Source organism: Diprion similis, chromosome 5 (genome assembly GCF_021155765.1).
Source record: "Diprion similis isolate iyDipSimi1 chromosome 5, iyDipSimi1.1, whole genome shotgun sequence".
NCBI lineage: Eukaryota > Metazoa > Arthropoda > Insecta > Hymenoptera > Diprionidae > Diprion > Diprion similis.
Genome location: NC_060109.1, coordinates 1,423,765 through 1,439,631, shown reverse-complemented (window position 1 = coordinate 1,439,631; position 15,867 = coordinate 1,423,765). Strand labels below are relative to the sequence as shown.

Here is a 15,867-nt window from a genome sequence, read left to right as displayed (position 1 = left end):
TAACACAGGCTTAAGTCTTACCGACAGAGATGTCAAAGTGTATGTTGGTTCGGAGGTTTTTTTTTCGAGAGGCATTCGCGTATATAAAACTCGAAATTACCTCGCCAGATTCAGTGCACTTTTGATAACAACGTGGTGGAGAAAAGACTACCAACGGCGGTAATCAAGCGTATCAGCAACACTGAAGTGTTTACGTTATCAGACTGTTCTGCACATTCCTGAAGAAAGATAGTCAGACTGTTCATCATGAAAGTAGCATCAACATCTCTTGTCATTGTTGCCGGTGAGTGTTACTACTTATGTACATTCAGCTGATCAAAAATGTTTTTGCTCCATTTTTTTTACCACGTTTTTCAATTTTCTCGTGAAATTCTTCACATGTTTCATATTTCAATTGCATTAGTTGATTACCAATTTCTTCACTAAGCAAGTGTTGTAATGGACTTGGCGATGGTTTGGATCTGAACAGTTTTTCGAGATGATGGAGAGATTTTTGCTAGATAATCACTTTTGTACTCTTGAAATTGAACGAACGATTCTTCTTGGTGTTTGTCACCAACTTTAATGAAGCTACTTATCGCGGAATTTTTACACTCGAGGTGCTTCTGGCGGTTAACTTGAACTCATCGTCAGCAGATGTGTTCCTCACTAATTGGAACAGCAAACTACCAAATGTCGAATCTCTCGCATAATCATGAGATTGCCATTTCCAACTATAATTTCCTCACGTGACAGGCTATTATATGTCTTACACTGCACTCATGAATGACCATTCAACGACTTGTCATTCTCCCTCCCATGAATCGTAGTTTTGGCATGCTTCGTCCACGATGCATCAGCCCAGCAAAATTGGTGGGAAAGAAATCCAGATGATGGTACAGTGACGATCGCATCCTCGAGGACCTCAACTACCACTCCGTCACTTTGCGCCTCGCGCTGCTGTGCGTTCCCATTTGTTGTAAAAACGAAATAACTGACGTTGATTACACATTATTGCTTTTTCTGTAATCACAGTAGCCATGAAATTTTTCTGTAGTCATAGATGTAGTACAATTTTCATATTTCAATGGGAATATCTTTTGCAATGATGAAAAATTTCATGTAGTCTCTATAGTTTGCAATCATTATGTCACTTTTCTTTCGAGTGGCCGACCTCTTCATCGTTGCCTTACGTCAAATCACGGTTACAACCCGTATTACAGATAAAGTACAAATTATTCTTATTTTTTACCCAAGAATTGTTATCGAGTAACTTTACAATTTTATCGTCATTACTATTTGACATTATTATATAATTATTGTTTGTTTATAAATTTCATTTGCTATTTTCATAATCGACTCACCAACGTAAAATTTATAATCAAAATAATAATTATTTAATAACGTCAAAAGCAAATTTGAAATATATCACTGCACAGAATGATTCCAGATCTTCAAAATCGATCTGTTACATTTTTTTGTATGACCAATGGATTCGAAGATATAGCAGTTTGAATGTCCGCATGCGCAACGTTTTTTGTGATTTCCTGCAATTTTTAACCATGCGTATCTTCTTCAAGAAAAAATGTGAATTTTTTTTACGAAACAGGTGTTCCATTATTTCATTAATAGAATGCGTTTGTAAAATTTGAAGAAAATCGGAGTTGTTGATTAAAATTTAGTGTATGGTTTCACGTGGAACGAGCGATATATATAGGTGGATTACTGTTCGAGTGTAAATTGCTAAATATTTGAACAGTATCTATTGATTTCTTATCACCGAAGAACCATTTCACTTACAGGATTATACCATTTCGATAAATAATAACTTGTAATGTTTTGCTTTCTATTTTTAGCCGTGCAATTGCTTTCCCATGGACGCTGTAAAAAACTCCTATAAGTTTTGAGCTTTCCTCGAATCTTCAACATAATCGCAGTAATGGAATATCGTAAACTTGTACAAGAGCAGACATGGAGATATCACAATACGAGAGAGCAAGAAAGTGAACTTACCCAATAAACGAGAGAATTGAGCGGCTGGCCTGAAGAGCGGATACTGCTTTGGGAATGTTTCGTTTGACCAGTGTGTGTCCATCCGTAATTTGTATACTGCCAACGTATTCGAACTGCAGATATCGTTGCGCGATACTCTTGATTCGACGAAAATTGGCAGGATGATAAGGAACGATGCGAGAAACCACATCTTCAGATCTGCCACTTGAAACACGCGTTCTTCCGAATTCCTGAATTCAATCACATGCGCAGCGTTCGCTTTATTTTCATCCACTGTCCACTTAGCTCGATACCGGTACCCGTTTCACCTTCATTACAGATTTCGATGTTTGGTGGTGCACCGAGTTCTCACAAAACTTCAAGTTCAGCAGTTACTCGAGGCTTTTTGACCGTAGTTTATCGCAGTACCGATCCGAGAGCATCATTTAATCACTCCTACCGTAGTTTATTGTCGAGCTATCGCAAAGAAGTTCCGACATCGGTCCAACGAGTCGCGGTTTTAAGATGACGGAGAGCCACTTGACGCTTCACTTTCTAACGTTATCCTCCCCGTTTCGGTGCTATTATCTAAGACACGTGGGCGCAGCTCAGATGAGCACCGTGCCGATGAACCGGAGTTACAAAGAACCTAGTCGAGCTCTTTTACAGCAACGACTAGGACGACTAGGATGGTTGGGGTTCTCCGTTCCGGCAGCCTCGCCTTGCAAAACTGTTTGCCGCCCGAAACTCTGCCCGATATTTATACCCGGTTACGTTACTCTGCCGACTTGAGATATTTCAAGAAACTTATCAAACGTCGAGAGTCGATGTACGCTGTAGCGTTATCCTTCGAGGATCGGCTAGCAACATTCAGAATTCAATTCTTGGTCCAATTAATGGCGTATCTTTCTCTCGATTCTACATCAGCTCATCGATTTAGTTCAGATGCGGACCGTGAAATTAACATTCTCTGTGAATAGTTGGGAAAAACCGTGTACCATTCAGTGTGGAATCTTGATACGACAACTTTGGAATTTATCGATCGATGAAATTTCGTTGATTTTTGACGTTTTTACTATCGGCTGTTGATAATGAATGAGTTTTAAAGAGTATCGAGGTTCATTTATATCGTTATTATAAAAAAATAATACAACATAGCATATTTTTTTTCCAATTTCCAAGGAGAACACATTTATCAGTGAAGTGCAGCCACGGAAACGATCGTTGAACATATTGCAGTTTAGTTTCCTCAGTTGCAATCGAGGCGTAACAAAGTGCTTTACGACTTCACGCCTATTCACAAAGAAAATCAAATTTTTATTGAAAAGAAGTTCTCGTTAAACGTAAATGTTTGTCGAGTTTTCAAGCTTTGAAATTAGACTCTGAAGCTGATTCAAATCAAACAAATGTAAATGCTCCCCCTTATTCTTTTTCAACTACACAAGCGCGCGCTCGGATTGCAAAAACAAACATACATCCGAAAGGTTTATTACCGCGGTCCACAGTCGTTCACGTAAATCGCGAGTCAACCGTGACTCATGTCTCGGGTCAGGACCGAAAACGAATTATCTCACGATCAAAAATTACGGAAATCATAGCATATAACAAAACGTACCAGAATACATGGAGAAAAATTTCATTAGTTATAATCACTATATAGTTTAAGTAAAATGGGCTATTTCACGAGAAAATTTCGTACAAGTATTCATTTAGTACGTAATTATAATTGTCAATACTATAATTTCTAGTTATTGGAACATCAGATTTGTTTGTACAATTTTTTCTATCAACAAGTTGTCTAAACCGAGTTTTAGTTGCGCCAACATAGTCAAAGTTTATTTTACTTATTTTCAAATATATTTTCAAGTACATTTCTTGGTTACTGTAAAAAATTAAAATATAGTTCGACATCGTATGATATAAAACCGCACGACAACCGAAACTTTCTCTCGCTACACTGAAGGCAGAATTTGCTTTAAGATTCGCTTTAATTTTAGTACAGAATATAAAAAAAATGTTACTTATATCTAATATTATTATCAACATAATTTATGAAATTTTGATATAAAACTTTGCATAAATAAATTGGAAAAATTCTATGGTAAACAAATCTGAATTTCTAAAAACAATTGACACGCGAAATTATTCGAACGTTTCAAGTGTGAATGAATGATCCACGTTGAGTGAGATCAGTAACTTATTTTTCATAATTTTTCGTACTTCCTATATGTATTTTTTTTCTCGATAAAAGGAAATCCACCACCACAAATCTAATCAATTCAGCTAAATGTAAAAATAAATGCCTTCCATGTATTGGATCCTTGAACTCGAGCCAGGATGGCTCTCTGGCGGTCGTTACTGTAATCCAATATCGTTGACCTTGAATATTCTGCGACTCAAGATACTGTGCGAAATCAGTTGGTATAAACCACGTGCGATATGCACATGCCTTAAATTCGAACCTTGAACTCAGTTTGCACGAATATTGCGGTAGCAAGAATCAACGAGGCGGAATAAATATCACTTCTGTACAACGTACGTGCCGTAACGTAAATGTATTATAACACATGCATGTGTGTAACGTTGCGGTTTAACAGCTTGACTTGACAAAGTTGATTTAAATATTTGCGATACTCGCGTCGTCTCATATTTCAATAAATAAAGCCAATTCCCATGGTTGCACAGAGAATCAGTCAGCAGCTCATTCCCGACTACTTGATCCGAAAAACCTTCGGCAATTCGATAAAATGCTTTGCCGTTTTTAAACACGCGTCAAATTTTTATTCGGTATTAAAGTGACAATTTTTTCTCCATACAAAATGTGTACATCGGTTAAATGGTTTTATTACGAGTCTGGTTATTCGTCATCTTGCATTAGTATTAACGGTAATTGAACCTCCGAACTGTTTTGTCTAGCATGAAGTTTGAATGATGGGTAGTATTTATCTTCGTTCGGACTTCAAGTGTAAATCATCGTGGAAGTAATTTCTTGTTCAACAATTATAACCTCTGTAACTTAGCTTTGTGCGATTTATTGACAGAAATGAAAATATGGGCAGTTAAATATTTTCACGTCAAGTTTTGACATTAGTATTCATTTCGTGATACCTTTTACAGTGTAGGGAATACTCTTGACCCTAATAATTTCACAGTTCACGATGACTAATTGTAAGATGATACTTTTACAGTAAAAATTATATTCCAATCTATCATAAAAATGATCCTAATATTTTACGATCTTGGCCACTAAATTTCTTCGTCCAGATCTGCGTGTAAAAAACGTTCTCAGACTGTCAAACGAATTAGAAATTTTCAGCGAAATCGTTTAAAATACTCGAGGTCAGCCACTTTTCCTCGTGAACTTTCTTTGACAATTTTCATCAGAGCTACTCGTACTCAACTGTTACTAAAACGGTTTTTACATGAGCACATTGAGAATCTCACCAGCCATCAACTATTCAGATAAATTATTTTTGCGGTCTCATTAAGCGACTGATTGACGTCTAGAAAGTGGAAAACCCAGCCGATTCTCCGTGCGTGTAACGTACTTGTTACACCCTTCTTTTCTTTGCGTGCCTTAAGCATTTATCATTCTGTAGATCCCCGAAGCTACCTACGTCACAGTTGCTTCCAAACCGAGTGGTAATTAGCTTTCGAGGATATTCAGCGATAGGAATTGCCAGAAGACAGGATTTCAACTTGCGTAGTTCGTCGTCACGTGACCAACCGATTCCAACCTGCAAAACCAGGTGTTGCGAAATTTTTAAGATCGTATTTTGCAATTGACATTTAGCATGCACTTATCGATTGGATAATTTTTTATTCATCAGGAACATTTTATATTAAGTAATGCAAAAGAAATTTATTGTGCCCTCCACCTCAGAAATGACACAATTGTACGCAGATTCGAAATAGAAAAATGAACTTAACCGTACAAGAAAAATTTTTACCAGTTTTTATTATCATTTATGCAAATCCTATTGGAAAATACGCTTCGTTTAATAATTACCTCATACTTAAAATCGGTTATCAATGCATACGCTTGTTTTCCTCGTTTGTCGTGTTATTGTCTTACAATTAGTGCAGAACCAGATATTTGATGATTGTAAAAAAAGAACACAAAACAAACGGTTTGTCCTTACCGGAACGCTAGTAACTGGAAATAACGCAGCTTCCAAGTTTGACCTCGTGGACGTGAATATCGATGTAATCCGGAAATCCACAGATGGTTATGGTTGAACGTGAACGCGTTGGAGGAGGAATCCCGGGGCTATGGCAGTGTATTTACCGGGTATATAAAACTTGAGTTGACCTCGGCAGACTCAGTTCACTTTCAATCTCAACGCGGTGAAGACGAGACTATCAACGGCGGTGATCAAGCGTAGCGGCAACACTGAAGTGTTTACGTTATCAGACTGTTCGGTACATTCCTGAAGAAAGATAGTCAGACTGTCCATCATGAAAGTAGCATCAACATCTCTTGTCATTGTTGCCGGTGAGTGTTACTACTTATGTACATTCAGCTGATCAAAAATGTTTTTGCTCCATTTTTTTTACCACGTTTTTCAATTTTCTCGTGAAATTCTTCACATGTTTCATATTTCAATTGCATTAGTTGATTACCAATTTCTTCACTAAGCAAGTGTTGTAATGGACTTGGCGATGGTTTGGATCTGAACAGTTTTTCGACATCAATGAGAGATTTTTGCTAGATAATCACTTTTGTACTCTTGAAATTGAACGAACGATTCTTCTTGGTGTTTGTCACCAACTTTAATGAAGCTACTTATCGCGGAATTTTTACACTCGAGGTGCTTCTGGCGGTTAACTTGAACTCATCGTCAGCAGATGTGTTCCTCACTAATTGGAACAGCAAACTACCAAATGTCGAATCTCTCGCATAATCATGAGATTGCCATTTCCAACTATAATTTCCTCACGTGACAGGCTATTATATGTCTTACACTGCACTCATGAATGACCATTCAACGACTTGTCATTCTCCCTCCCATGAATCGTAGTTTTGGCATGCTTCGTCCACGATGCATCAGCCCAGCAAAATTGGTGGGAAAGAGATCCAGATGATGGTACAGTGACGATCGCATCCCCGAGGACCTCAACTACTACTCCGTCAACAGTGGCCACGACTCCTGGGATGCCTGCAAACTGTCCATGCGTTACTACACCTCAGTATAATCCAGTCTGTGGTGATAACAGAGTTACCTATACCAATGAAGAAATGCTGAAATGCGCCCAAAATTGTGGCCTAGGTGAGTATAATTCATGCGGTCGTGCTTTGTCAATGAAGATATTCGAAGGGTTGAAATTTCATTCGTTTCCGATTGTGAATTTTTTTATAACCTCGTACGTATTAATACATACTGTCTTATGTCAAGGACGGGAATACGAGGTTGAAATCAGAATAATCCGTTTTACGAATGGAACCGGCAGCAGCGATTTTTTGGTTTTTTCTTTTTCCTTTGAAATTTTCAAGAAAATAAAGTGAAAGATGAAAGTGTAATGCATAGGATTTGAGGCCTAAGCAAAATTTGTAAAACGATTCAGAATTTTTTGCGCTGGGCTGTTCGAGAGAATTATTTCATATCGGTTGACCCGAAGTTTTGAGTTCATCCGAATAACGTTTAGAATACATTTCATTCAGAATGAATATAAACGTCATTTTTTTAACTGCAAAAGACATTACGTCTGCTTTTAATAATTCACGCACAAAACAGGTTACAATAAAAACTGGTTTTTGCTATTTGACGTAATTGTAGGTGCTTGGAAATGAAGTGATGCACAAAATTGAGTACCTCGATAAACCGGTTATTCTTTTTTTTTTAGGGTCCCGGTGATAGGAAGGGAGGGAGGCACCGATCCTCACTTTTCGAATATTGAATATTCATTGTTTTATTTTTGCATATTTTGCTCTCTGTTCTCGTTATTCACTCAAACACTTCCTGATGCGTTAGTAATTAGGAAATATATTTAGTAAATATACATAATTAGTAAAAATATTGCAACATATGTATTCTATCAGAAAATACCAAGTATTTAAATATAACGAACAAATATGAATTCTTATTCAGGATGTATGCGATTAGGTGCGACGTTTCGTAAATACGTAAACAGAAATATTAAAAACAAATTTACCCAGAAAAGTTTACTGCGGCAATTAGTCAGATAAACTTAATCTGCTTTCGACTCTGCTGATTCAAGTGATTAGTTTCAGAATTTTCCATGATTGTTGATAAAGTGGTGCATATTTGTAGGCGACGTGAAATGTGATTTTCAAATTGGAATGATTTCGCTTTAGGCTTTGAAAATGATCACACTCAATGTTCATTATATTTTTTTATTATATCTAGCTGTTTCGTCGAATTCTAAAAATCAAGTCAGACGAATTGGTTGAAATAGATTATATACATTGCTTTCTGATTGCGTGCAAATTGTTCAATAACCGGTATTTATTGCATCGTCATCTTGGGAGTATTATTTAACTGATAATGTGACGTCATTGCGGTATTCATAATGTCATAATGTTTTACCTTCTATTTCCAGGCGTACAACTGCTGTTTTATGGACGCTGTGAGAAGCTGGCATAAAAAATGAAAATCCCTCAAAACTTCAACCAAAATACCGCAACGAAACATCGTCTCCGATTTTGATGTGTATAAGTGCTTGTAATTCTTCATTATTTTGTTGAGTTACGGTGCTATTATCTTTTCATTGAATAAAATATTTCTCGATGACTTACAAGATTACTGTGCCATAAAATGTATTCATGTAATTTTATAATGAGAAACATTTTAATAAATAATTTTATAATAAACCATTATCACAGAACATCTAAATTTATTTATCTAATTACTAAAGGATCGTATACTATATGTATACATTTCATGAATCTTTTGAAATGAGATTCGAAAGCTCAATGAATTTCAATCATTTGTGATGCAATTTATTTCCTTTACGATATTCACTGCATCACAATGAATGGTATGAATACAAAATCGCACATTTACGGACGGAGTTGCAATTTTTGTTACACATTACAATTCTGAAATGATTCACGGAGTTATTTTTCATGACAAAACAAAAACGAAAGTAAGAACTTCCACATAGGCCTATCAATTTGAATCCCATTAACAGTTTATTAGTTATTTAACACAAAAATATAATTAAACAAACATGTATAATGATACAAGTTTAAATATGCTTTCTATCACCAATTCGCGAACTATTCACGAATTGGATTACCCTTTTTTCTATGATTTCGTGCGACGTTTCTTCGATACTTTCAAATTTTAGTTACAGATCAACGGAGTATATTTATTGAAAAATACAATTACTTATCTGAAAAGCACTGCACCAACAGGTTTCGAAGATTATGTATGGAAATATTTGTACTACTAGATAGCAATTGTTACAAAGGTCTCTGATTTAGTGAACTTTGTGCTGTATTCAATTATAATATTTAAATTGAAAGACATTGTTTTCGGAGGTCTGTTTGGGTTGGCCTCATTCCCAGTAGCAGATTTACACATTTGCCGCCAGTAAGCTATTCAAATTTTTCCACCCCTACCGACCTCTACTATTCAACACCCTAGACCCTAGTTCACAATCATATTAATAACAATTAATTACAATTTGTGGACTATCGTCCTAATTACACCACCTTTTCCCGTAATCAGTATGATTGGGAACTAGGGGATCAGTAAGTCAGATCGTAGATTATTCCTAGATTATTTTTTCCACCCAACGATACAGTTAAAACTGCACAAGACGTAGTTTTTGGGTATATTTCTGAGGTCACAAAAGCTCAATAATGTACTACACAGAAAAAATTAACGCGAATAAGTAATAGTGCGATTATTAAACATTATTGTTTCAAATAGTAAAATTGTGGTTTCAATATTTAATTAAAAAAAATTATCATACAAATGCTAAAATATAAAATTTGTGTGTAGAAAAGGAATATTTGAACGTAGAACATTACTGTTTCAAAGAATGAGGTTCGATTCTACAGAATATGTTCTACAGACTCTTTTCTACATGAATATTTTTCTATAAAATATTTTTCTACAGGAAGGAACTTGAAATTCGCATCAGAAATTATCCTACACGATTTATTCTACATGAGAATTGTTCTACAGAATAACTTTCTACCGAACATTATTTTATAGAATACGTTTCTGCAAAGAAATTTTTCTACGGAACATTTTTTTATACAATATATTTCTGCAAAGAAATTTTTCCACAGAATATTTTTCTCAAGATTGTGTTTAATACAACACACATCCAGAGCAATCATCGTGTTTCTGCGGGTAAAAGATTGGGTCCCAGAAAAGGTTACCCGAGTGTCTTTATTTTTCTTGTCGATATTTGTAAAGAAATAGTCAAATTAACGCTTAATATGTGTAACCGGAAATAAAAGAAAAACAACGAGAACTACCCTCTCTCAATTACAAGAGAAATTCGCTATCGCTAAAAGTATAACGCTAGAACAGAATGTGGTGTATCAGAATTCTCTCGCACGCGTCTGAACTGTGCAGCGGCTGGAACGAAAATGCCCGAAGTCCTCGGGAACTGACCAAACGGACAACGAGGGGGGGGGGGGAGGCAGCAGCGGCGCAGCGAGATGCGCGCGCCACCTCGCGGGTGACTCCCTGACTTGCAGCGCGGAATTCAAACACATCAAATCATTAGAAGCATACATTAATCGGCAATTTAATTTATTTTCATTTAATTTCATTTAATGTAATCTAATTTAATTTCGATTATTTGGTTTGAATTTATATATGTATGTTGAATGTGAATTGTGTCGAACAGGTACTGCGTTGGATGTGTGAAACTAGAAAACTATTCTGTAGAAAAATCTTCTGTTGAACAATTCTCATGTAAAATAAATTATGCAGGATAATCTCTGATGCGAATTCCAAGTTCCTTCCTGTAAAAAAATATTATGTAGAAAAGTGTCTGTAGAACATATTCTGTAGAACTGATTTCTGTAGAATCAACCCTCTCTCGTTTCAAACAGTTAAAATTACTAAGTGATTGTAGTATTTTACCAATCAGACACCCTGGGTTCTGTGTTACTATTTGAAACAATAAATATTGACATTTATTTTTTCCTGTATAATTTGGCACAAATACGCTTAAATCTAAAACTTAAACTTTGAGCACATGATTTTGTATAGATTTATACATACTGAGCTGAAAATTGAGCTTAATCTTTCGCTGGTTGCAGATAATCAGGTGCCATTCAACCGAGTATCAGATTGTTTATACTTAGGCGGTTAAGAGTGATGTGTAAGTTGCCTGCCATCAGGCGATGAAACTGCTTGGAACCTGAACTAGAAACTTGATTCAGGCGATGATGTAGAAAACTGCTAATCGGCAGAAAATGAATGTTGACACATTAAAAATTCAAAATGAATGTTGACACATTTCAAAAAAAGAAATTTGTGAAAAACACGGGAATACATCTTTTGTAGAATGAAAAGCCGAGTCATAGAATTTTTGCCACTTTTCATTTAAACATATTGAAGACATGACAAATAGAAAAATATACTCGGGCGAAGTTAAAATAAATTTCGGTCTGCACGTATACCCAGGCCTAATTTTCCAAGTTCGCGACGAATTAATGCTGCAGACCTGCAAGATTTCAATGTAACAACACTTTCCTTTTATAAATTAACTATTTTGTTCCCCTACGATTAAATTTTTTTGACCCCATAGTCACTGTCTGGTTAATATTGTTGGTTAATAAATAGCTTATATATACTAAATTTGAGGGGTTAAAAATGCAAATGGTGTTTGACTTGATTTTTAAGACGAAGGAAGTTGCACGTAATGTGGTTTACGAATATCCAAATTCTTTTATCCTAATCAATTAGGTCAAACGAACTTACACCACATGAATTAATCGCACATATTTATAATTAATTTCTGGTGAAAAATATAGAATATTACTAAATACAAAAGCGAAATAGCAAAAACTAATTCTCCTATATCAATACCACGATAAACCAGGTGTTTCGCTAAATTTTGACGCGATTAAACGGCCATTTAGTATATATCTTCAGTCAACGGTATAAGTTAGTCTACGGGCCCCATGACTACTAAGGATGGAGTTTTCATGAGCAGCAAAAAGAATCAGCATTCCCTACCATCAAAGCATTCTATTGGTCGACTTAGGTTAGGTTGGATTAGTCAACCAATCAGAATGCTTGGATGGTGGGAAATGCTGCTGCTGCTGCCGCTACGCTTCGCTGCTCATGAAAGTATAGCCATGATTTACACCGAACTTCTGCGCCATCACATAAGCGGAGTCGCAACCGCTCTTCTTTGTGTGAGGGCTTTCAGCAGGCAAATCGATTCACCGAAACGGCCATTCTGAATTCAGTCGTCGGTGGAAGGTCGGATGCCGGTGAAATTTCGACGCAGCATTACACATGTGGGACGTGATCAGCGACCGACTCCTGTTGGTTCAAAAAACGTTTGGAGTGATAAATTCACCGTCCGATTAATTACTGCTGGAAAAATGTGAACAAGAAGCGTATATCCAGGTGATTTCTCACGCAAACTACATCCTAAGTTTTGCTCCCAGGTGAGTTTCACAATATTTTAATTCGCACAGCCGTTTGAAAAAGGTTCATATTACGTGAAGCGACTCGGTGGACGCGTTTTTTCCTTTCGAATTCAGTGGATGTATTTATGTATTTCTAATCGGATGAGTAAGTTTATTGCGATGATTTTGAAAATGGAATACGTTGATATTGTTTAAAAAAAAAAAAAAAACGAAAAACATTTCAATTCCACACGCCTTTCGTTATGTATTAAAACAGCGAGAACTTTGTGTCGTTGGATAATATCTGGATTCTGATATTATTCTTGTTCTCTTTGTTTTTCATGATGTTGACAAAATGCCGGCTGATACGTTTGCACGGATTCGGCCACGGCAAAAGACCGAAATCGAAATCATCACTATTAGAACACCCCCACCCGAAATAATGTATACACTATACATTCAATGATTTAGCTGTTCAATTTTTTATTAATATGTTTTTTAGCAATATTTGACAAATTGAGGGAATTTTGTATTTTATGGCATTTCACATAAGAATTGAACTTTTGATACAATATTTTTATATTTTATAATCTTAGTATCGTAGACTAGCATTTTTTAGATTTATACACGCAAGTATTGCAAACGACAAAAAATCTGTAGTACGTATCAGTTACGTAAGATACTTTTACTTGTGAGTTTTCTACTTATACTTTTCCGAACTGTGGATTTTCGTCAAAACATCAGGATCTTGATGTAGGATTTTATCTTTTATCAATTACTTGCAATATTACCTTTATTGTTTCCATGGTCATTGCAGTTTTTTCCGATGCTCAAATGGCGTTCGTCAAGGAAAACACCCGTTCCGTAGGTGCATTGGTTCCAGGAAGACATAATATATACTGTACCAAAAATTAACAGTCTTTATATGGTACTGACTTTCTGGAAAGAAAGTAAAAACTTCGATCCATCGTTTTTCTGTGTCCAAGTTATCTTCTGTCCATTTTAACAAGCTTTCCATGGATAAATAATTTTCGATCACTTTGTTTTCATCTACGTTCTTTTCAAGTACGTTCGGACATTTGTCTTGTGACAGAAAGTAAGACTTTAAAGCAGAGAATAACTGTATCTAAATATTCTTTCCACAGTAGATAAAAGAGTAAGCCATTTAGTTTTACTGTACCCTAGAAGCGATGTGTATAAAATAAAAAAAAATTTTTTTTGCAGAAATAGGCTTAAAAGTTTCATTTAGGTATAAAAGTAAGCCTGTAAAAATTTGAACTCTTAATATTAATATTACGATGCTCCTCATCGCACTTTCCATAAGAATAACACGGAAAAAATGGATTTTGCTTTTTCTGATTTTTATGACTAGCCAACGACCCGTCGTACAGAAAATTCATAGACATATTTTGGTAGGAAATTGAACGCTCTAGGAAAAAGATTTCCTATCATTTTTTGATAAATCTACTCTTTCAAAAGTTAACTAGGGCTAAAAATTGACCCTTATAACTTTTGAAAGAGTAGATTTATCAAAAAATGACAAGAGATCTTTTTTCTAGAGCGTTCAATTTTCTACCAAAATATGTCTATGAATTTTCTGTACGACGCGTCGTTGGCTAGTCATAAAAATCAGAAAGAGCAAAATCCATTTTTTCCGTGTTATTTTTATGGAAAATAGAAAAGTGCGACGAGGAGCATCTTAATATTAATATTAAGAGTTCAAATTTTTACAGGCTTACTTTTATACCTAAATAAAACTTTTAAGCCTGTTTCTGCAAAAAAAATATTTTTTTTATTTTGAATCACCCTAATATATATACTTAGTGATAACGTAATGACTTTCGATGTTTGCTCTCCAATGCTTCGTACGAGAGTGTAGCGATTTTGCGGTGACCTCTTCGCATCGCTGTATCGCTCACCAGAAACATGGTAGTTAGTAAACATAACATAGCACTCATATAATCCTACAGGTATGGATTTAGACTTAATTCAACACTCAGCATACTATTTAAGGCAACAATACTATCGTTGGCGTCATCGTGATCCTTCGCTAGCATTATTGTTGCAAAATGTTCGAATATTTCATCCAGTGTTCGGATATTTCGACATATAGCCATAAGCCCGATGCATTCTAATGAGAATGAGATTTTATATCGACATGCTCCAGGAATTTCCTCCGTATAGTATCGGAGACTCGCTTCATGAAATGCTTATAACAAGTTTTTGAGATGATAAGATTTTTGGGTGGGAATATATTGTTTACACAGAATTCTTTCATGACGTTCAAGTAATTCTGAATAGTTGAAAGATTCCATTCTTGTAAAATAGAGACCAATCTATTGTTATGAGGTTTGCAATTGGCCACTTTTGACCACAATTGATTACGAAATACTTATAATTTTTTAAGAAAACACAGATGGATGCAATACTGTGTTCGGACGTTATCATATGCCCCAGTGTAAGTAACTTCGTATCATGTTTTATGATGATACAATAAAAATATGTTTTTTTTACACCTCAAGTCTTGTGGTTGACGGGCGATTGATCCTGTTGCATCCATGTGTAATACTATTGGTTTCCCGCGAGGTATAACATTCAGGTTTCCTTCGGTGTACATTATGGCCATCAATGGTAGACTTACATGCCTTAAGAGAGGATCTTTATTTTTATTTTCTGTAACCCACAATTCCATTAAATCTGACAAATCTAACGATTGTATTGTCAATTGTTCTTGGCATCTTTCTTCCGACTTTGTCTTATATACAACCTTCAGGGTGCGAAGATCCTGCATGTGTCCATCGTCTTTTATTTCAGTATTTATTTATTTTTTGTATTTCGGTGCCACTGTGTACATTCATCGCCTTTGAGAGCTCGAAAAGTTTTGGCCACTAGGTTCTTGTCATGAACGATTGTTAAAATAACTGACATTTACATCAATATTACTCCCTTTGTCTCGCCCATTGTTATACGAGCTGTACATGGTCATGATGCCCATCGCATCAGCATAGCCAATATGCGGAAAAAAACATAATTATGTACAAATTTTTCCTCCGCAATTAATACTCATTCTATTGCCAGAAAACTTCTTTTCATTTCTGGTAAACTTTTCTTCATTTCTGGAAAACTTGTTTGCGTTTCTAGCAATTTTTTTTTTCATTTTTTGAATAAATAATTTGACAAAGGATCGTCCGAAGTGTCAAACGTAAATATTCGCGGCAGTTCTATACATACAGCTAAACCTATGACAAGTTTATGGGGCAGCGGCAAACCCCCAAGTTACGGTGTCGGTCTACCCAAGTATCAATTGCCGCTTGTCATCTTGC

General features: G+C 35.7%; 1 protein-coding gene across 1 annotated transcript; it reads left to right on the top strand.

Moving 5' to 3' along the window:
* The first annotated feature begins 110 nt into the window (after nucleotides 1-110).
* Nucleotides 111-8,718, top strand: LOC124406295. Its single transcript, XM_046881665.1, has 4 exons — nucleotides 111-214; nucleotides 6,398-6,466; nucleotides 6,993-7,241; nucleotides 8,533-8,718. Exons 2-4 carry the CDS (start codon nucleotides 6,430-6,432, stop codon nucleotides 8,574-8,576), a joined length of 330 nt encoding a protein of 109 aa, XP_046737621.1. The 5' UTR covers nucleotides 111-214; nucleotides 6,398-6,429; the 3' UTR covers nucleotides 8,577-8,718.
* Nucleotides 8,719-15,867: the final 7,149 nt, after the last annotated feature.